Source organism: Physeter macrocephalus, chromosome 7, assembly GCF_002837175.3.
Source record: "Physeter macrocephalus isolate SW-GA chromosome 7, ASM283717v5, whole genome shotgun sequence".
Lineage (NCBI taxonomy): Eukaryota > Metazoa > Chordata > Mammalia > Artiodactyla > Physeteridae > Physeter > Physeter macrocephalus.
The window spans coordinates 32,831,368-32,853,847 of record NC_041220.1 but is presented as its reverse complement, the minus strand read 5'-3'; the positions used below and the strand labels follow the sequence as shown (position 1 = coordinate 32,853,847).

Sequence of the window (22,480 nt, the reverse complement as noted above, 5' to 3'; positions counted from 1 at the left end):
GGAATGCAAGAGATTTCTGTGCATTAATTTTGTATCCTGTTACTTTACGAAATTCATTTATTAGCTCTAGTAGTTTTCTGGTAGCATAATCTTTAGGATTCTCTATGTATAGTATCATGTCATCTGCAAACAGTGACAGCTTTACTTCTTCTTTTCCGATTTGCATTCCTTTTATTTCTTTTTCTTCTCTGATTGCTGTGGCTAAAATTTCCAAAACTATGTTGAAGAATAGTGGTGAGAGTGGGAAACCTTGTCTTGTTCCTGATCCTAGTGGAAATGGTTTCAGTTTTTCACCATTGAGAACGATGCTGGCTGTGGGTTTGTCATATATGGCCTTTATTATATGGAGGTAAGTTCCCTCTATGCCTACTTTCCGGAGGGATTATATCATAAATGGGTGTTGAATTTTGTTGAAAGCTTTTTCTGCATCTGTTGAGATGATTATATGGTTTTTTCTCCTTCAGTTTGTTAATATGGTTTATCACGTCGATTGATTTGCGTATATTGAGGAATCCTTGCATTCCTGGGATAAACCCCACTTGATCATGGTGTATGAGCCTTTTAATGTGCTGTTGGATTCTGTTTGCTAGTATTTTGTTGAGAATTTTTGCATGTATGTTCTTTAGTGATATTGGCCTCTAGTTTTCCTTTGCTATTGTTTTCTTCATTTCTTTTTCATTTATTTCTGATCTGATCTATAAGATATCTTTGCTTCTGCTAACTTTGGGCTTTTTTTGTTCTAATTGCTTTAGATGTAAGGTTAGGTTGTTTATTTGAGATGTTTCTTGTTTCTTAAGGTAGGATTGTATTGCTGTAAACTTCCCTCTTAGAACTGCTTATGTATGTTCTTTAGTGATATTGGCCTCTAGTTTTCCTTCTTTTTGACATCTTTGTCTGGTTTTGGTATCAGGGTGATGGTGGCCTCGTAGAACGAGTTTGGGAGTGTTCCTCCCTCTGCTTTCTTTTGGAAAAGTTTGAACAGGGTAGGTGTTAGCTCTTCTGTAAATGTTTGATAAAATTCACCTGTGACGCCATCTGGTCTTGGGCTTTTGTTTGTTGGAAGATTTTTAGTCACAGTCTCAATTTCAGTGTTTGTGATTGGTCTGTTTATATTTTCAGTTTCTTCCTGGTTCAGTCTCGGAAGGTTGTGCTTTTCTAAATGGTTTTGGGTCATCGTCTTTTGATTGTTATTTGTTTCTAGGTATTTTTTGATTTCCTCTTTGATTTCTTCAGTGATCTCTTGGTTATTTAGTAGTGTATTGTTTAGCCTTTATGTGTTTGTATTTTTTACAGATTTTTTTCCTGTAATTGATATCTAGTCTCATAGAGCTGTGGTCGGAAAAGATGCTTGAAACAATTTCAATTTTCTTAAATTTACCAAGACTTGATTTGTGACCCAAGATATGATCTCTCTGGAAATTGTTCCATGAGCACTTGAGAAGAAAATGTATTCTGTTGTTTTTGGATGGAATGTCTTATAAATAGCAATTAAGTCCATTTTCTTAATGTATTATTTAAAGCTTGTGTTTCCTTATTTATTTTCATTTTGGATGATCTGTCCATTGGTGAAAGTGGGGTGTTAAAGTCCCCTACTATGATTTTGATACCTCGACTTCCCCTTTTATGGCTGTTAGCATTTGCCTTATGTATTGAGGTGCTCCTGTGTTTGGTGCATAAATATTTACAATTGTTGTATTTTTGTCTTGGATTGATCCCTTGATCATTGTGTAGTGCCCTTCTTTGTCTCTTGTGGTAGTCTTTATTTTAAAGTGTATTTTTCTGATATGAGAATTGCTACTCCAGCTTTCTTTTGATTTCCATTTGCATGGAACATCTTTTTCCATCTCCTCACTTTCAGTCTATATGTGTCCCTAGGTCTGAAGTGGGTCTCTTGTAGACAGCATATATACGGGTCTTGTTTTTGTATCCATTCAGCCAGTCTATGTCTTTTGGTTGGAGCATTTAATCCATTTACAGTTAAGGTAGTTATAGATATGTATGTTCTTATTACCATTTTCCTAATTGTCTTGGGTTTGTTATCATAGGTCTGTTTCTTCTCTTGTGTTTCCTGCATAGAGCAGTTCCTTTAGCATTTGTTGTAAAGCTGGTTTGGTGGTGCTGAATTCTCTTAGCTTTTTCTTGTCTGTAAAGGTTTTGATTTCTTCTTTGAATCTGAATGAGTTTCTTGCTGGGTAGAGTAATCGTGGTTGTAGGTTTTTCCCTTTTATCACTTAGAATATGTCCTGCCACTCCATTTGGGCTTGCAGAGTTTCTGCTGAAAGGCCAGCTGTTATCCTTACATTTTCATAATTTTGATATCAGTATTTGTGAAACTTGAATGATTGCTCTATTGTTTAGAGATATTTTAGAATAATTTTGCATAAATACCTATCGTCCAGTTAGAAAAATATTATGTGCATTTTATTGCTCTTTTCTATTCATTTACTATTCCTCATTTAGAACATATGATTTTTAATATAAATTTTATTTTTTATCAAGGAAAACATATACTATTTCACAGATCTAAGAATAGTGTACAACTTAAACTGAAAACAGCAGTTCCCTGCTGCAATTCTTCTTCTCTCCCTTGATTCTTACTTTCTGGAAGGAGCCACATTCAGATCTCTTAGCTGTTGACTCTGCTAGTTATTTTCATATTTCTGAATGATAGCTATTTCTGGATTTTTCTGTTTTAGATATTATCTAATGTCTTCTATGGAAGATGACTATTGAGTACTTTATTGCTATCCCTTTTCATTTCACGTACTGTCTTGTTTTCAGGACAGTTATATCATAGTATTTAGTTTAAACCATAGCTAGCATTTCCATTTTCCTGACAATGTAAATATCTGTGCAGACCAACAAAATGTACCATGCTTACCCAACCACCTTGCCTCTCCTTCCTCATGCATTCGACAGGACTTTCCCTCCCTCCCTCCCTCCCTCCCTCCCTCCCTCCCACTCTCTTTCATTCTTTCTCCTGGAATTAGTAATTTCCTACTTTTTTTGTTAATTTAAATTTTTGTGTACCCACCATAAATTTATTTCTGAATTTTCCACTGAAATCATATAACTTCTACCAGTATAATGAACACACTTGGTATCTGTTGGTTCAGTTCTTTTTCTTGGTGATACAGTACCTGGAGTTCTCTGTTTTCTTGTTCTCGCCTGGATTGGTTACTCCTTAGTTGTGTAGAAGGGTGTCATCTGTAGGCTTCTTTTATCATCAACCTAGATGTTTCCTCTTCTCCCTCTTATGCTATAGTGTCTATTTCCTGTGTCCTATAGTGGCCTTCTTTTATGAAAGGTACACTGATTCAGCATTTATTGATCACTTATTCTATATGTGCTGGTCACTGTCCTAGCACTGGAATATAGGAGAGAATAAAACAAATAGAAAAGCAAAAAAGAAATCTAATTGGCAATAAGTATGCCATGGAAAAATTAAAGCAGACCTGGGATGGAGGATGATAGTGGGGTCTGTGTATTAATTTTGATGAGGCATGTCCTTTGTAATTTCTTAAAAAAGAATGCATGATGGTAGAATTTTTTAGACCTCGCTTGTATGAAAATGTGTTCTTTTTTTTAACCTTATATGTGATTGGTGGCTTGTTGGGATATTAGTATTACAGGCTGAAAATTAATCTTTCCAATTATTTTTTTCTGTGTGAGAGCTTTTAGTATTTTTATTATTTTAAAAAGTGTTTGTTTTTACTGGATTGTACCTTGATGTGGGTGGATCTTTTAAAATCCATTGTCTTTGATATTTAATGTAAACTTTTTCAGTCTGAAAAAGTATGTACTTATGTTCAGAGAAGTTTTCTTGAATTATATCTATGGGAATTTCTTTCTCTGTATTCTCATTTCTGTTTCCAGAACTCCTCTTAGTTAGATGTTGAACTGTCTGGATTAATTATCTAATTTTCATATCCATTCTCACCTGTTTTTCCTTCATTTTATCTTTTATTTTACTCTCCTAAGAGCCTTCTTCAACATCTTCCAGTACTTCTTTCAAAATTTGTGTTTGTTATTATACTCTTAATTTCTAATAGCATTTTCTAGTTTTCTGAGGTTTTCAGGGGAGATGGGAGGGGAGAGCTGGATGTTTAATTTTATGTAAGCTTGACTGTGTCTTGGGGTATCCAGATATTTGGTCAGACTTTATTCCGAGAGTTTCTGAATGAGATTAACATTTAGATCGGTAGGCTGTGTAAAGCAGATTGTCCTTCCTGATGTGGATGGGCCTCATCCAATCAGTTGAAGGCCTGACTAGCAGAAAAAGGCTGAGCATATCCTGAGTAGAGAGAAGTCTACTTGCTTGACTGCCTTGGAACTGAGACATCACTTTTTCCTGCCTTTGTCCTCAAACTAACATATTGGCTCTTTTTGGGTTTTGAACCTAGTGCCCTTCAGTCTGGAACTACACCATTCATTTTCCAGATTTTTAGGCTTTTTGGCTTGGAGTAGAATTACACCATCGGCTCTCCTGGTTCTTCTGCTTGCTAACTCGCCCTGCAGAGACTTGTCAGCCTCCATAATTATGTGAGCCACTTTCTTAAAATAAATAAAATACATATCTCTGTCTTGTTGGTTCTGTTTCTCTGGAGGACTCTGTTTTTCATACAACAAATTTCATCTGTTGTGCAAAGAGAGGGTTATCTGGCTCCCCAGGTGTTCTGGGCTCTAATAAGACAGTCCATTTTACAACTCCTGCTCCAGTTCTTCTTAGAGATTAGAGGAGCTCCCAAGGCATGTGATCATGGGCACTGATGAGGGCCACAGATTCTTGGCTTGGAGAACTCTAATACAGAGGCAAAGAGGTACCAGTGAATAAAAAAAGTATCCCCTGCCCTGAATTTTTACATGAAAGTTTTTACCTTTCTGATGGTATTAATTATACTTTTCTTTAGTCTTCCTCTCCCTACCCCATTAACAATATTTTTTAATATTTTAATTTGTTAATATTTTGTACATTTTTAATAATTATTTTTTTTCCTGCTTGTTTCTTTGGTGTCTGTCATTCATATGTGTCTTTCCTCTAATGACTAGTGACCCTTTGTGCTCATGTTTAAGTGTATTGCACAAAAGTCTATGTGCCTATGTATGAGCTGTCTGCTGGTGATGAATGAGCTTTATTTTAAATGTTATCATGGCTTCTCATTTTTCTCAGAGAACACTTCTCTAATATTGCTTGATGTCTCATGGTTCAGTAAGCATAATTTCAAGTTATTTTGTTTTTTACAGTAAGGCTTTTTAAAGTGTTCAGAGGTTTATTCCTCTGGAAAGTAAACTTCCAGTCTCTTACCATGGTGGGGATGGCCATCGATACGGGGAGAGGAGCTCAGATTCTGTGTTTTTTATACCAGCTTTTTGCATTGCATTGAACTCATTTCATCCCTGTCCCTCAGCCATCCATATATGTAATCAGTGCCTTCAATTCTTGGCCTTTCTAAGGGTTTTGTAACAAGCATTTGTCTGCTGCTTCAAGTTATTTCCCTTCAGGTTGTAGAGAAATTTTTTAACCCTCTCTCATTACTCTTGTCCTCTCTTTATTGTTTTTGTTCTTGTTATTTGCTGTTTAACCAAAGTCACTCATTTTATACCTTTTTTATTTTAAGAGTAGAACATAGTTTAGTGATTTTCTAGCCCACTAGAGTAAAAAAAATTGATATACATTTAATGTCAATATCGATGGCTTGATTAAAAAAGATAAAAGGTGGCAGCATGGAGTATATGTAGTCTATCTTGTCAATCTGTAGCTTGATTTTTTTTTGCTTTAGAGCATGGTAATATTTGGGAATTACTTTTGAAATTTAGATAAATTCATGTGCTGTACTCAAGACACTAAAATATGTTGTAGGAGATTATCAAATTTATAGAAAACTGTCAAGTTCACTTTAGGGAAGTTAAAGTTGTATCAAAATATTATAAATTAATGTATAGCACATTTATTGGTGCCCTTTTTCTCTATATTTGTTTGTTGATGGTGGGGAAGCATAGAATTAATTTAGTTGATGAAGTCTTTTTTTTACCCCAACCCAAGTTTGGTGGACTTTTACCACCAAAAGCACATGTTTGAAAATTGGTGTAACTCTGTTTATTTACTAGATTTCAGTAATATATACTATCTCTGTTGTTGTATGACGTAAGAGCATTAGTAAGCTAAGAGTATATTTTAGTAAAAATTGACTAGTCAACAGTTATGGCCTTAGGAAGTGATAGTCAATTAAATACAGCTTAGAACAGGTATTTAGAACAGAAATTATTGACTCAGTTGTGTTTTGAGTCCTTCCTCTCCAAAGTGCTGAAATGTGTTTTAAAATTACTTAGCTTCATTAGTGGTTGGATTTGAGGCTTTTAACATGTTTTTCATCAATACCTCTGGGAGAAGAATAACCAACACCTTTAAATGTACGGTGCATTTTGCATTGCTATATAATTGTAAATACTATGATGAAATGTTGAAATGATCATGAGAGACGATAACCATTAAGCTTTTCTTTCAACTGCTAAAACTCACTAAAGGTTATTTTGAGCTGTGGTTTGTGAAATTGTTTAGACTAACACCTTCTTTAATAATTGTCTCAGAAGTGCAGAAAATGCTTTAGGATAGCATGAATCTTCTCTGTAGTTTCGGTGACTTCCTTAAGGTTTGTAGTCAGTGTTTTAGTATGGAGAAAACTTGTTGGCTTTGACTAACAGCTGGGTTTATTAAAACAAATTAATTTCCTATTCTCATGGGTTTCAGCTTCTTTTTACCTGGGTTATTAATTTCTATCAATATATCTTTATGTACCTGGTATGTGATATTTTATTAAATGTTAAGTAGTTTATAATTAGGAATGGATTATAAGCAAATTAAAACTCTGATATCTTTAAGAATTGTGAGATTTTTATAACTACCCAAAGCGTAGGTAAGATTTGTATTTTCACTTCATTTCTCATTTTGTCTAATTTTTTTAACTGGTGAAAAAGTTTTATTCCAGGTTTTAGATAGCTGTTACTACAAGTTAAATAATATGAGTTTATAGATGATATTTGAGAAAACAAGAATCCAAATGTATTAGCAGTCATAAATATGTTTCTGAGCTTTTGTAAGAAAAATTAGACTCTTCCAGTTCTATGTGTATCTTCATGTCTAATTTGTTTTTAATTTAAAAGAAAAAAATTGTGACTTACCAATTTAAGTTGAGGTCATAAAATTTTTAGATGGTAATGTTTTCATAGTTATACTAACTTTAACGAGTTTTCTATCTGACCTAAATCATGCTGTTTAAAATCTTTGTGAAATTTAAAATCTTTGTGAAATTTAAATTTACATTATCAGTAAAAGTCAGTTTGTGTACATAAATGAAAATAAAGTCAAAATGATGTTTACCTGTATACTTAAAATTTGAGTGTCTCTACTGTTACCTATGTTTTTCATGTGGGGTTTGAGTTTTGTATGACATAAAAATCCCCACCTGTTGCAGTTTTAAATCAGAGAAAATGGATTTGAGAAAAATAATACTAGTAGATACTTTTTAAAATAAAATATCTGATCTAAAGAATTATATATGGGGTAACCTCTTGCCTTTCTTCCTAATTTCTTTTTTTCTAGCAAGAAAAGTAACTTTATTTTCTTTTTACTAAATTTAATTTCCCTTTTGAGATTTTTTCCCTCAAGTAAGTGATCTAAAGGAAAACTCCTCATACTCTGGTGCTTTATCAGATTTCCAGGTGGCTTGCTGAGAGTGCTCTGTTGGGCATAAGAGCTGAGGAGTGAGATTTTGCTTCTGTTCCTTGACTAGGGCATCCCTCTGTTACCAACCTTTCTGATTCCCTGCTGTCTATCAACAAAGGTCACAGCTGTGTTTTCCTCATCCCCTCAAAACCTCAATTATGTGTACCTCTTTCTGTGATAATTTTCTGACTCCTCCAAGGGCATGAGTTACTGTGAGGCTGTGTTAGGTCCATCTACCATTAAATCTGTCTCTATCTACTCTTCCTGTGCATTACTAGGTTTAGGGCAACTCTTTGAGACTTGGCATCTCCCTGTGCTCTGCCTCGGAAGTGAGGTGTGGAATCTTCTGGACCAGGGTCAAAAAACTTACCTGCGGTTTCTGCTTTTTTCTCTTTTCTTCCTCCTATTTCTGAGAACAGTGGAGGGTATGACACATCCTCTTCTCTCAGAGATTTACTTCTTCATGGAGTTTGATTGCTTTCCTTTGTATTGTCTGTCTGTTTACTTCATTTTGCTGGAAAGAAAAGGATTTTAAATTAGATGGGTATTTCTATTTATCCTTGACTTGGTTTACCTTAGTGAAAGAAATATAAGATCTCTATTTTGTTGTTTCAGTTTGCTGGCAATTGTGAATTTTGAGAGTATATATTTTGGACTTATGAGCCACTAATTTCTAAATGTTTGTAAGTTGAATCATAAAATCACACATCTTTAAGAATTTTTTTAAGGCGGTATCGAGGGCCTAGAGATGTAGAGTGATCTGTTTATGGACATATCCTGTGAGTGTCATACTCAGTTTGAGAACATAGATCCCATGACTTCTTGTTCCTCAGCAACACATTGCTTTTCTTCTCACCTAGTCCTAGCCAATTACTACCCTCAAATGTCTGACTGACTGTATATCTACTTTTCATTCTACTGTATATGTTCTGTTAGTATGTTCTTCACTATTCATGAAATAGAACTCTATAACAAAATTATGGCAAACAGCCATTTCAGTCCTGAGGGCCACCTTGGGTTTTTCAAAACATGAAAGTAATAAATACTGGGGATAAAAAGGGGGAAGTAGCTGTGAAAGGATGAGGCTTAAAACTAAATCAGAATTTGGCATGACACAGAACAGTCTTCAGGGGTGAAATTACATGGAATTAAAAACTCTTAAAGGTGTTAGATTCAGAATATATGAATACTGCTTATGATAACAGTGGTAAGGTCCCCAGCACTGTCTTTTGTTTTGACCATTGTAAAAGGACAAAAAGAGATTAGTTGAGGGATATTATGTGGGTGGAATATAAGGGCTCTTTAGTTTTAAGAAACATAAAGATTATGTATATATGTCTAGTTCTTTAAAAAATACACACATGCATGCATTGGCATTTCTCAAATCTAGCTACATTTCAATTCATGTGGGCCCAGCTTTATAGGATTAATGTGTATTTTATATCTGTTTTGAGATGATTAAAAAAATTCATTTCTGTATATATTACTGGTTAATTTTCTTCTGAGGCTTTTTAAAGAAAATATTTATTTATTTACTTTTTATTTTTGGCTGAGTCAGGTCTTAGTTGGGTCATCGGGGATCTTTCGTTGCAGCACCTGGGCTCTTCATTGAGGCACGTGGGCTCTTTGTTGCAGCACGTGGGCTTTTCTCTAATTGTGTTGCGTGGGCTTGTCTGTAGCTGTGGTGCTTGTCTGTAGCTGTGGCGCATAGGCTCCAGAACATGTGGGCTCAGTAGTTGCAGCACGGGGGCTCTGTAGTTGTGGTGCTTGGGCTCCAGAGCACGTGGGGTCTGTAGTTGTCGCACACGGGCTCTCTAATTGTGGGATGCAGGCTTACTTGCCCTGCGACATGGGGGACCTTAGTTCCCCGGCCAGGGATTGAACCCACGTCCCCTGCATCAGAAGATGGATTCTTAACCACTGGACCACCAGGGGGCTTTTTAATGGATAACTTATTCATAAAGAATAATATATTAATAATTTTATACCATCTTTTGCTAATTCATATGCTAGTAAATTATAGTTTTTCAGCTTACAAGTAGTCTAGCCAAATTTCACTGATCTCTTGTCTCTTTCTCAATCATTAATCATCAATTTTTGTAGAATGTGCACTATTATTAAGTTTAGGGAACTACTTAATTCCGTCCTCCCCTCATTTGGGGTGATGCATCTCTTAAAGAAACAAAAACAAAACCTCTGTCCTTGGTCTTCTTTGCTGCCTTCCTTTCAAACTGTTTCAGTAAAATTAGTAGGATATAATGGTACAGAACTAAAAGGGCAAGATAAATATAGATAGGCTCATTTAGTTTATCTAGAATCATAATTGTTGCTAACTTGTTTAGTTTACTTCTAATGTCAACTATTTATGTGTTCATGGGGCTGCATTGGGTAGACAGCATGTTTAACAAAACTTTTCCATTAAGATCTTTGGGAAATTAATTAATTTCCATTAAATCAGTTTCAGTTAAGTATGAAATTGATATGGGTGATGTTTTTCATAATTATTGTTTTAAAGAAATAACCTACTGAGTGAAATTTGTTCAGCTATTTTCTGCTATTTTTTAGGAGTGGCAGAATTCTATTCAGAAGAATGCAGGCCTTGCTTTTATTGAACTTGTCAACGAAGGAAGGTAATCTATTTTATATCCATGTATATTTTACTTTAAAATGTTATTGTATTTTTGCCATCGGAACTGATATTTTTGGTACTATATTGTTTTTGCAGTCAGTGATATAGTGAGCTTAGATATTAATTAGTATAAATATTTTAATATTTAATCATTTTGTTCTCTTCATGGTTATGTGCTTAATGATAAAGTCAGTTCTTTGTTTTTCAGTAAGTAAACCTTTGGCAAAAGTATACTGATGATTCTTTTAGCAGATATAAGGAAAAATGATACTTATTTGGACTTCCTAGAAAATTCTATTGTATTTGTAGAGCCAATAAATAGACTAATATGGTCTATATTATCTCTCTTATATCATGGCCTGGGCATAAGGGAAGAAGAATTCAAGGAAAGAATAGTCAGTAGTAGGAAAGAAAAGTAAAGTACAGAGATAAAAAGAAAGATACAAGGGAAAAATAGATTTAAGAAAGTGAGAGAATTAAAGCGTAAGAATAAATTGAGGAAATGATGAGTGGACTACTTTGGGTCTGTTTTGTGTCAGTTGATTTTTTTCTTTTTTTAAAAAATAAATTTATTTATTTTGGATGTGTTGGGTCTTTGTTGCTGCCTGCGGGCTTTCTCTAGTTGTGGTGAGCGGGGGCTACTCTTTGTTGTGGTGTGCAGGCTTCTCATCGCGGTGGCTTCTCTTGTTGTGGAGCACGGGATATAAGTGTGCGAGCTTCAGTAGTTGTGGCTCACGGGCTCTAGAGCAGAGGCTCAGTAGTTGAGGCACATGGGCTTAGTTGCTCTGTGGCATGTGGAATCTTCCCGGCCCAGGGCTCGAACCCATATCTCCTGCATTGGCAGGTGGATTCTTAACCACTGCGCTACCAGGGAAGCCCGTGGCAGTTGATTTTGGATTACTTGGACTGAAGACCCAGGGTATAGATTAAAAGGTGTGATTGGCTGCCATTGAAAATAGCATTCTGAACAAAATTATTGTTTAAGAATGTTTTTTATACTGTTCCGTCTAGAGTTGAGAGACTGACACCATCACTACAGGAATAATTTGAACTAGTAACTAGGAATTTAGCCTCTGTCTCGTTAATGTTGTAGAAGAGGGTACTGTTAACTTTATATTAAATGCTACTAAAATTATTTCACTCAGTAAATAATTATAGGTGCTCACAGACTAGTGTTGAATACAAATAAATAAACCTGAAACTAATGCCATATGGTAAATTCTGTGCTAGTAGTATTTACATATAGGTTATTAAGGTAGGAATGTGAATAAAGAGAAAGACTCCACAATTTAGTTCAGAAGAATTAGGTAGAACCTCCCCAGGGAAACATGATTCCTGAGATGTATTTTCAAGGATGAGTAAGGTTAGTAATGTAGATTTTGGAAAAGTGGGGATTATGGATAAATTGGAGGACATATGTGTGTAAAGCATTCTAAATAGAGGGAATAGAGTATCTGAAGATATTGTGATGTGGGAAGGTGTGTATGTACGTGTGTGAGTATGTGTGCGTGTGTATGTGTGTGAATTGTTGGAATAGAATTGGTTATCTGGACCATAAAAGGTCTAATGTGGTGTATTTGGATTTTCATCTAAAGGCAATGGGAAGCCTTGAAAGGTCTTAAGAAAGTATTATCATTGTGATACTTGGGTTTTGGAAGGATAACTAGCAGTGATGTTTAGGATGGGTTGAAGCGGAGGAGACCTAATTGAAATCAAGAACAATAACAAGGCTATTGCAGTGATCTATATGAGAAACAGCTAAATTGTAGTCTGGAGTCTGGAAAGTGTTGGGAAATCAATAAATATTTCTCAATGAGTGAATGACTAATAATTTAGTCTTTTAGCAAAAATTTCAAAAGTGCTTATTCATCAAAAAAATAAATAACTCTTGGGCTGAATTTCAACACTGAGGTATTAGATGCTTTTAAAGTTTATATATAGAAAAAGAGTTAGTGAGTGCTGTTGATCGACTATGTATTTGTTCTACTTAATGCAAAACACTGATTAACACTAGTTCTTTTTTTTAAGAGAAGTGGTTATAAAAGTCTATTTTGCAAATGAAGCAACTGACAAAGGATTAATCTCCAAAATTTACAAGCAGCTCATGCAGCTCAATATCAAAAAAACAAACAACCCAATCCAAAAATGGGCAGAAGACCTAAATAGACATTTCTCCAAAGAAGATGTACAGATTGCCAACAAACACATGAAAAAATGCTCAACATCATTAATCAGTAGAGAAATGCAAATCAAAACTACATAGGGGCATGTAGGGGAAAAGCATTCCAGTCCTAGGGAACAGCCAGTAAACAGATGAAAGCTTCCCTGGCATATTTGAGGAATGAGGCCAGTATAGCAAGGACAAGTGATCAAAGTGGAGAGAAGTAAGAAATGAGGTCAGAGACATAGGGCAAGATTTGTGTAGAGCCTTTGCAATTCATTCTGCAGGAGATAACAATCATTGCAGGATTTTGAGTAGAGGAGGGAGACAATCTGCCTTATGTTTAAAAGGCTGATTTATGTAGGAATTTAAGGATAGAAGCAAAGAGATCAACTAGGGAACTACTGTAGTAATTCTAGTTAAACATGATGGTGTTGTGGACTAGGACAGCAGCAGTAGAGGAGGTAAGAAGTAGTAGGATTTTGAATATATTTTGAAGGTAGAGCTGATAGGATTTATTAATGGATTGGATGTGGATTGTGAGACAAAGCTAGGAGTCAAGTATTACTCTTAAGATTTTTGGCCTCTGCAGCTGAAAAGATGGTGTTTCTATCAAACAGATGGAAAAGGCTGTGGATAAAACAGTTATTGGGGAAGATCAGGAGTTCAGTTTTGGAAATACTGATTTTTATATCTCTAGTAGACATCCATGTAGAGGCAGTTGTTAATTATTTCTCCAGACTAGAGATCTAAACTTGAGTGTTATAAGAATATAGATGGGGGCTTCCCTGGTGGCGCAGTGGTTGAGAGTCCGCCTGCCGATGCAGGGGACATGGGTTCGTGCCCCGGTCCGGGAAGATCCCACATGCCGCGGAGTGGCTGGGCCCGTGAGCCATGGCCGCTGAGCCTGCGCGTCCGGAGCCTGTGCTCCGCAGTGGGAGGGGCCGCAGCAGTGACAGGCCCGCGTACCGCAAAAAAAAAAAAAAAAAAAAAAGAATATAGATGATATTTAATGCCTTGAGATTAGATGAAATCATTAAGGTGGTAGGGTGATGACTGAGATTTGACCACGGGCTCAGAAGTTGTTTCTGACTTGGTCAGGAGTAATTTTGGGAGAGTGGTGTGGAAAAAAGCCTGTTTGCAGTGAATTTAGAAAAGAAGAAGAGAATAAGAGAAGAGGAATTATAGAATGTGTATAAACAGTTCTTTAGAGGAATTTTGCTACAAAGGGGAGCAAAAATAAAATGGAGTGGCGGGGGGAATAGAGTCAAGGGAAGTAGGGTTTTTAAAAAATGAGAACAAGAGAACAGTTTCATGATAAGGAGTGGGGAAATTAATGTAGAAGAGATAGGTGAGAATTTCTGGAGTGATGTTTTTAAGTTGATTTGAGAGTGGGTGAATTTGTATACAAATGGGGGTTTGGCTTTAAAGTAGAGCATGGATGGGTCGTTTACAGTAACCTGGGAAGGCATTTTATGTAGTTGCAGAGTCTGGGAGGTAAATATGGAAGTAGAGTTAGAGTTGGGTTTCAGTGGGTTTAGGTTTTGCCACGTGAATATGGGGGAGAGAAGGACAAGGGAGTCTCTTTGTGCTAGAGAGTGATTGTAATCATTGACCACAGGATTATGATTATTAAGCTAGGTAAAGAGGAGAGTGACTGTAAAGAAAATGATAGGATGGATGGATTGGAGCTCTAAGGACTGTTAGAGTTGTGATAGTAATAGAGGTGAGCTATAAACATGAGAGGTAGTAGTTTAGAGAGTGGGGTGAGTAGAACCAAGGCCATTCAGTTATTGGAAATGATGAGGTCTGGCATATGACCATGCAATAAATGGCTGAGGTAGGGTGGAAGACAAGCTCGGAGAAGGAGAGGAGTTCAGGGAACTCTCAGACCAGGATCTCAGTCAGCTTGGAATCTCATGTTTGTAGACTGTATCACTTACCATCCCTCATCAGTGGTATCTCTACATACCCCCAAATAATTTCCATTTATTTCTCATTGCTTTTAGTTTTTGGATCACTGTCACTTTCTTCAACACTGTTCTTATAATAATTCCTGGTGCTTTTACCCATATTGTGGCATGTATCAGTATTTTGTTCCTTTTTACTGATAAATAGTATTCCATTGTACAGATATACCACATTTTGTTTATCCCTTCAGCAGTCAATCAACGTTTGGATTGCTTTCGTTTTTGCCTATTATAAACAAGGCTTCTATGTGTGTTTGTGTACAAGGCTTTGTGTGGACATATGTTTTCATTTCTCTTGGGTAGATTCCTAGGAGTACAATTGCTCAGTGGAATGGGAAGTCTGTGTTTAATTTTTTAAGAAACTGCCAAGCTATTTTCCTAGTTAGCCTAGTAGGTATCTTACTCTGGTTTTTGTTTGCATTTCCCTAATGGCTAATCCTGTTGAGTGTTTTTTCAGGTGCCTTCTTTGGGAAAATGTCTGTGTACATCTTTTGCCCATTTAAAAATTTCATTCACTGTATGAGTTCTGACTTTTAAACAGTAGTTTATATATCAGTATTTCTGGATATAAGTCTTTTGTCATATACATGATTTGCAAACATTTTCTCTCAGTCTGTGACTTGTCCTTTCATTTTCATTGAAGAGCAAAAGTTTTTAATTTTGATAAAGTACAATTTACCTATTTTTTTCTTTTATGGATTATGACTTGTTGGCAAATTCAAGAAATCTTAGGTCAAAACAAGTACTAGGGTTTTCTTTCTTTTTTTTTTTTTCTAGAAATATTTTTTCATCCCTAGAAATTTTGTAGTTCTAGACTCTACATTTAGGTCTGTGATTCATTTTGAATTAATGTTTCTGTATGGTGTGAGATAAAAGTTTAGCTGTACATAGATAGTCATGTCATCTCTGAACAGGGATATTCTTAGGTGTTCCTTACCAATCTGTATACCTTTTATTTCCTTTTCTTGTCTTCTTGCTTTAGCTAGGATTTCTGGTATGATGTTGAAAAGGAGTGGTGAGAGGGGCATCCTTGCCTTGTACTGATCTTAATGGGAAAGTTTCTAGTTTCTCACCATTAAGTATGGTGTTAGCTTTTGGATGTTTTCATAGATATTCTTTGTCAAGTTGAGGAAGTTTCCTTCTATTCTTAGTTTACTGAGAGATTTTATCATGAATGGGCATTGGATTTTGTCAAGTGCTTTTTTTGGTATCTGTTGATATGATCCTGTGATTTTTCTTTTTAGCTTGTTTATGTATGATGGAGTACATTAATTGACTTTGGAATGTTGAACTGACTCTGCATACCTGGGTTAATTCCTGCTTGGTTGTGGTATATAGTTCTTTTTATAGTTGTTGGATTTGGTTTTATTTGTTGAGTTTTAGAAGTTACTTGCTTGGGCTTAATTTGCAGAATTTGTCTCTCTTGTGGTAAGGTGTTCTTAATATTGTTGCTAAGCTGTTTTAGAATTCTTCTTCTTCGTATTTTTTTTTTGGTCTGGCTTTTAAGGGGTCACCCCTTTTTTTCCATAGCTTTGAGGTCAGTGAGTGATTGATCAGAAGTCTTTCTGAAACCTTTGACCGTGTATGGCTGGTAGGTGTGTGTTTGGTTTTGATGGACACATTTAAATTTGAAGTAGTTTTCATCCTCTAGCTTTTACTTCTTGTTGATCTTTTTTCGAGTCTGCCCTGTATCTGCTCAGGGACCCAGATAGCCATGTGTGAAATTCTTATTAAGCTAGTTTATTTCCAGGATCTCCCTCTCTAATTTCTGGTTTGTTCTCTGGTCTCCTGCTCACCCTAACTTCAAATGTAATCTCACTCTAGGAGAGCTATAGGTTTTTCCAGTTTTTGGCTTGGCATGCATTTTCTTCATTTTCTGTCCTCTCTTTCAAATCAAGTCAGCCATCTCTGGCAGTGAAGTTGCTGGTTTCCATAAGCAGCCAGAGACCGATGGAACTACCACACCTATAGTGTCTGGGCGGGGAATTCCCAGAAAAGATTGCCACAGACTTCGTTTGTTCTTACTTAGTGTTTAGCACATTTTTGTGAATAAAATTATTATGGATTTTGTTGTTTGCTTTTGGTGAGTTTTCAGAACACTGAAATGATTGTTATTCTTCAGTTCTATACTTGTTTTTCTGGGAAAGGATTTGTTGGACTCTTTATTTCACCGTAGCTGGAAGATTTACCCCCAGATCTTTACATGTCTGATTCATTATGATTTAGGTCCCAGTTCAGATGTCACCTTGTCAGAGAAGTCTTCCCTGAAACCTGTTGCCCAGGTTATTTTTACCTCATTTCTTGAAATTTTTTCCCTATATCTTTTATTCTTTCCCCATGTTTGCCTTTATTGTCTGTCTCCTCCTGTACAGTATATGTTTAGTGAGGGCAGTCCCTCTGTCTCTCGCTTATTGTTATATCCCTGGCTCCTAGAGAAGTGCCTTGCAAAACCAGTAGATATTTGTGTTTAATTGATAAGATACTTTCAGTGTAAGTACATTGTTTTTGTAGTTTTTATTTCAATAATTTATATTTTTTATGTAAATAACATTCTTTCTTAAACAGAAATTTGCTTTATACAGATAATCTTGACAATAGTCAAGTAATATTTCTTTGAAGATTATTACCAAGAGAAAAGAAAATACATATACATATAAATATTTTACATTAAAACTTTTCTCTGTCTTGTGAAGAAATAAATTTTATGTTATTCTTAAATATTTTATCCAGAACAGCTGATTCTTATTATTTCTTATTGGAGAAAGAATTATTTGAATAACTTATTTGTTTCTATATCACATGTAATTGTAGGTTTTATAATAACTTTTTCCTGATTTCTTATCTATGTTTATCTTACTCTGTTTGGATTTGTTTGCCTCCTGTCATTAGAAACTGTCTTGTTTACCTTAGTGCTTAGCCTATAGAAAGTACTTTAGCCTTTGTCTTTTAAGCAAATGTTACAAAGAAACAGTGGTATAAAGAGAACTAACAGTCTTTAGTGAAATAGTGGAGGTAATATTTGAAATTTTTATTCTCTCTTTCTTTAGAGAGTAAAATATATTTTAAAGGGACAATTTAGAGATTTATTTTTCTAAAATCAGTAGGTTTGACTTTCCTTTTATAAATATTTAATACATTGAGGTTAAATGAGTTTACATAGCAATGGATGTATTTGTGTAGCAGTGTTCAACTACTGGACTTAATCCCAGGGGCAAGAAGAATAAGTAATAAGGGTTTTCTTTTCACTGCAGAGACCAACCTTTTTTTCTCTTTTTATGTAAGTCTGACCTGCCTTGACCCCATTTATAGAGTAGCTGCCATAAATCTGGTCCTTGATTAATGTTTTATTAGTGTAAATAACATGTAGACCTTTACAGACTGAGAGACACTACAGCATAGGGTTTATCAGATTTGATGGGTATCATTAGTAAATCAATTAACTTAGGTCAGACATAAGTAATTGTTGTTTGGTAGAAATGTTTTTCTTAACTTACCTGTTTAATTGATTAGATACTTTCTCTGTAAATACATTGTTTTGATAGTTTTGAGATGAATTATTTGTATTTTTCTTGTAAACAACATTCCATTTTAAACAGATTTTTTATAGAAATAAAATAACCAGTAATCACTGACATAATCAAGTTATGTTCCTTGGGCAATTTTTACCAAGATAAAGTAAAATATATAAACATTAATAAAAGATATAAATTTAAAAAAATTAAATTTCCACATTTTGTGAGTAGTAACATTGTTATTTCTGGATCATAATTTTTGTTTATGGATGTTTTGTGATATATTGAATCATCATCATCAATTGACTTTTCATATATGTACATAATTGATCTAAAAGTGTTATTTGTTCTGAAAGACACAGTTTCTTTAAACAGTTTTAAATTCTTTAAAGAATATTAAAGCATTTTTTTAGAATGTTCTGTGATGCTGTTGCACCACATTAATAGGGAATAGGAAAATCTGTTCTAAAATCTGTTCAGGCGTGGTAGGTAACATTATTATGTATATAGGGCTTCAGTTGATTTATTTGTGTACTCGATTTCATTTTATGTTAGTTGCTTTTCCTTTCACCTTAAGATATATTTAATTGAAAAATGAATTTAATTAAACTAATTCCAGTAGAACTGTTGCTTGTATATTTAAATTAAATTCTTTATCAGTGAACCTTAAAAGTCTTTTCTCATTTGGATAAAGGGGTTTAGATTTCATATTTTGCCTTTCTTCTTATTCCTATTATCCCTTAATGGTTTTATTGATCTCTCTTTTAAAAATTTTAGTATCTCAATATGGGTGTTAATTTTGCCAGCAGAAATAGATCCAGCTGCTAGGTAGCCTTCTTTCTTCCTGCCAGCCTGCTTGCCATCCATACAACAAATATTTTTTCAAGTATTTTAAGCCCCTGATGTTCTCGGCAGTTTTGATCAAGGTAGCTGCTCTGTGAGCATTACTAAGTCTTATAACTTCACTTGTTTGACTTGTGTTAGAAGGAACAATGTAATGGCTAAATATTGATCATCTTGCACATTTTATATATTTAGGTGGTCCTGTTTTTGTTTTTATGCTCTGAGATTCTGAAAGATCAGTGCAGATTTCCTATAAGTAAAATTTTTATAGCTTAAAATGTCAAGGGATCCTGTCTTCGTTAAGCAGATTTTTGTCTCCTCATTTATAAAGTTGAAAAGAGACATGATTCCATCGGCCAATCAAAGGTTTAAAATTTTTGATGATAAAAATCAGGAAAGTAGTAGACTGTGGAACCTAGTTTAAAGGAATAATATCTGTTAAAATGTTTAAGATATAAATTCTCATTTTGAATTATAATATTTTAAATAGGTAAGTGATTATAAAATGACCTATATTTAAAGTATTGGGTTTTGTTTATTAAAAATACATTTTGAGAACTTCTATAGCCTCCTAGGATTTTACTCTTAAATTTCCTCCTAGGACTCTTTCCTTTTCGCCAGACTTGAAAAGCACAGAAAGGGCAGATTATTCCATATACTGTTGACACATTGCTTAATTATCCCCTGGGGATGGTCAGTATCTGCTTATTACAGCAATAATTCAGACTTGTATCCAAATATGTAAATAGCCTCATAAAAGACATAATGTTTCTAGTACTAATACACTTGTCTGTCTCTTCAGAATTCAACTGTTTAGATTGCAGTTGTGCTTTCTGAACATTTATTTAGTAGCTCCAGCATTTTCTTTCACTCCAAGAGTCATAGATTCCTAATAAATATCTATTGAATAAGTTAGTAGAAGACTGAATGGAAGGGAAGGCAAAGAGGGAAAAGGGAGGCAGGGAGAGAGGGCAAAAACACATTTCATTTTATTCTGACCCACTTGGCTATTATTTGGGTTATATTTTGGTAAAAGACCAAGGTATTTGTTGCACTTACGTAAACAGTGTAGCTAAGATACATTATTATCTGAGCCAACCAAAGATACAGTCTAAATCAAAGTAATCTCTTGGAAACTCGGGAGTGTTTCTTAAAGAGTCATATGCTTTCCAGTTAAATTTTAAAATTATATGTGTAGTAAGATTCCAGTTAAATATTATGAACAGTTGTTTGGATATGATCTTATTTTTGGGGTAGAGTAAGAGGTGATTGTTTCAAAGATTTGTTGAGAGGAGGCTTTCATCTCCATTTACTCTAGATTGAATTGATGTAGAAATTTGTGTGGAGTGTTTAGAAAGAGGTATGTGCTCTTCTTTCCTCTTGAAGATTAGGTTATTTAAATTACTGTTTATTATTTTTGAAAGTTTAATGGCTTATTAAAGAGGACTAGAATTTTCTCCCCTTAATTAGGATACACACATTTTTCTTATTTCATTTCTTCATGTGTTTTGGTTTAAAACAGTCATATGGTCAAATTGTTTTTCACTTTTAATTTTCCAGCTTGATCTCAGTTTTCTGTGGTTACTTTTTAGGCTTGTTTTGTTGTGATCAATGTAAAATACTGGTGCTGCATTTAAATTATGTCTTTCACTCCCTAAAAATGCTAAATTGCACTAGGTTTAAGGGCTTTATGTGTTTGGCCTTGCAGTTGACCATTCTCAGCAAGGATAAGTATATAATTTTCAGAAAATGTGGTGTGGATTCAGAATGCCTGTAGAATATGCTTGTGTTTGTATAGAAGTTTCATAACCTTATGCATCATTAAAAACTACAAGGGTTTATATATAAATGGAATCATTTACTATATTAAATGAAAATGAGTATAGAAAAAGAGAGGCAAATTAGGGGTGGGAGGAAAAGGAAAGACAGCTAAACTTTGAGAAGAATTAAATGAAAATAGGATGAAGACAGTCAGTTCACTTCATTCATTTAGAAAATATTTATGAATGCCTACTATATGCTGTTCTGGGGGTTCAGCAGTGGATACAGTAGACATTCCCACCCTCTTATAGTGTATTTTAATTGGCATAGATAGACGATAAAGAAGTTAAAAACTTCATATTAGGTCAGAAAGTGATAAGTGAAATGAGAAGGTTAAAACATTCGAATTAAAGAGAATAGGTACAGTGTGGGGCAAGGGATGTTGCAACTTTTTTCCTTTCAGTTTTCAAATTTTATTTTTATTTAAAATTTCGGTCATGAAAGAAAGGGTCCTATTAAGTTTTTTAAACAATATTTAACTTAGGAAGTGAAAAGTCTTCGTTTTCCCATACTATAGTTTGTTATTATATATTCTTGCAGAACTTCTTCCACATGTTAGGATTTTTCTTTTGTTTTCCTTTTTTTTAACATCTTTATTGTAGTATAATTGCTTTACAATAGTGTGTTAGTTTCCGCTTTATAACAAAGTGAATCAGCTATATGTGTACATATATCCACATATCCCCACTCTCTTGTGTCTCCCTCCCACCCCTCTAGGTGGTCACAAAGCAGTGAGCTGATCTCCCTGTGCTACACGGCTCCTTCCCACTAGCTATCTGTTATACATTTGGTAGTGTATGTATGTCCATGCCACTCTCTCACTTCATCCCAGCTTACCCTTCCTCATCCCCGTGTCCTCAAGTCCATTCTCTATGTCTGCATCTCTATTTCTGTCCTGCACCTAGGTTTTTCAGAACCATTTTTTTTTCTAAGATTCCATATATATGTGTTAGCATATGGTATTTGTTTTTGTCTTTCCACAGGCAAATTCTATCAAACATTTAAAGAAGAGCTAACACCTATCCTTCTCAAACTCTTCCAAAATATAGCAGAGGGAGGAACACTCCCAAATTCATTCTATGAGACCACCATCACCCTGATACCAAAACCAGACAAAGATGTCAAGAAAAAAGAAAACTACAGGCCAACATCACTCATGAACATAGATGAAAAATCCTCAACAAAATACTGGCAAACAGTATCCAACAGCACAATTTACATTCCCATCAACAGTGCAAGAGGGTTCCCTTTTCTCCACACCCTCTCCAGCATTTATTGTTTGTAGATTTTTTGATGATGGCCATTCTGACCGGTGTGAAATGATACCTCATTGTAGTTTTGATTTTGCATTTCTCTCATGATGATTGATGTTGAGCATCTTTTCATGTGTTTGTTGGCAATCTGTATATCTCTTTGGAGAAATGTCTCTTTACGTCTTCTGCCCATTTTTGGATTGGGTTGTTTGTTTTTGTGGTATTGAGTTGCATGAGCTGCCTTTATATTATGGATAATAATCCTTTGTCTGTTGCTTCATTTGCAAATATTGTCTCCCATTCTGAGGGTTGTCTTTCGTCTTGTTTATGGTTTCCTTTGCTGTGCAAAAGCTTTTACGTTTCATTCGGTCCCATTTGTTTATTTTTGTTTTTATTTCCATTTCTCTAGGAGGTGGGTCAAAAAGGATCTTGCTGTGATTTATGTCATAGAGTGTTGTGCCTATGTTTTCCTCTAAGAGTTTTATAGTGTCTGGCCTTACATTTAGGTCTTTAATCCATTTTGAGTTAATTTTTGGGTATGGTGTTAGGGAGTGTTCTAATTTTATTC

The 22,480-nt window shown here is 34.9% G+C and overlaps 1 protein-coding gene across 8 annotated transcripts in view; it reads left to right on the top strand.

The window, feature by feature from the left end:
• Positions 1-22,480, top strand: part of LRBA (LPS responsive beige-like anchor protein) — an 813,910-nt gene that overhangs the window by 258,482 nt on the left and 532,948 nt on the right. For all 8 annotated transcript variants that reach the window (XM_055085920.1, XM_028491755.2, XM_055085924.1 and 5 more), the window contains exon 35: positions 10,289-10,353. In XM_055085920.1, coding sequence (XP_054941895.1) covers positions 10,289-10,353 — 65 coding nt within the window. The remainder of the gene's footprint in view (positions 1-10,288; positions 10,354-22,480) is intronic.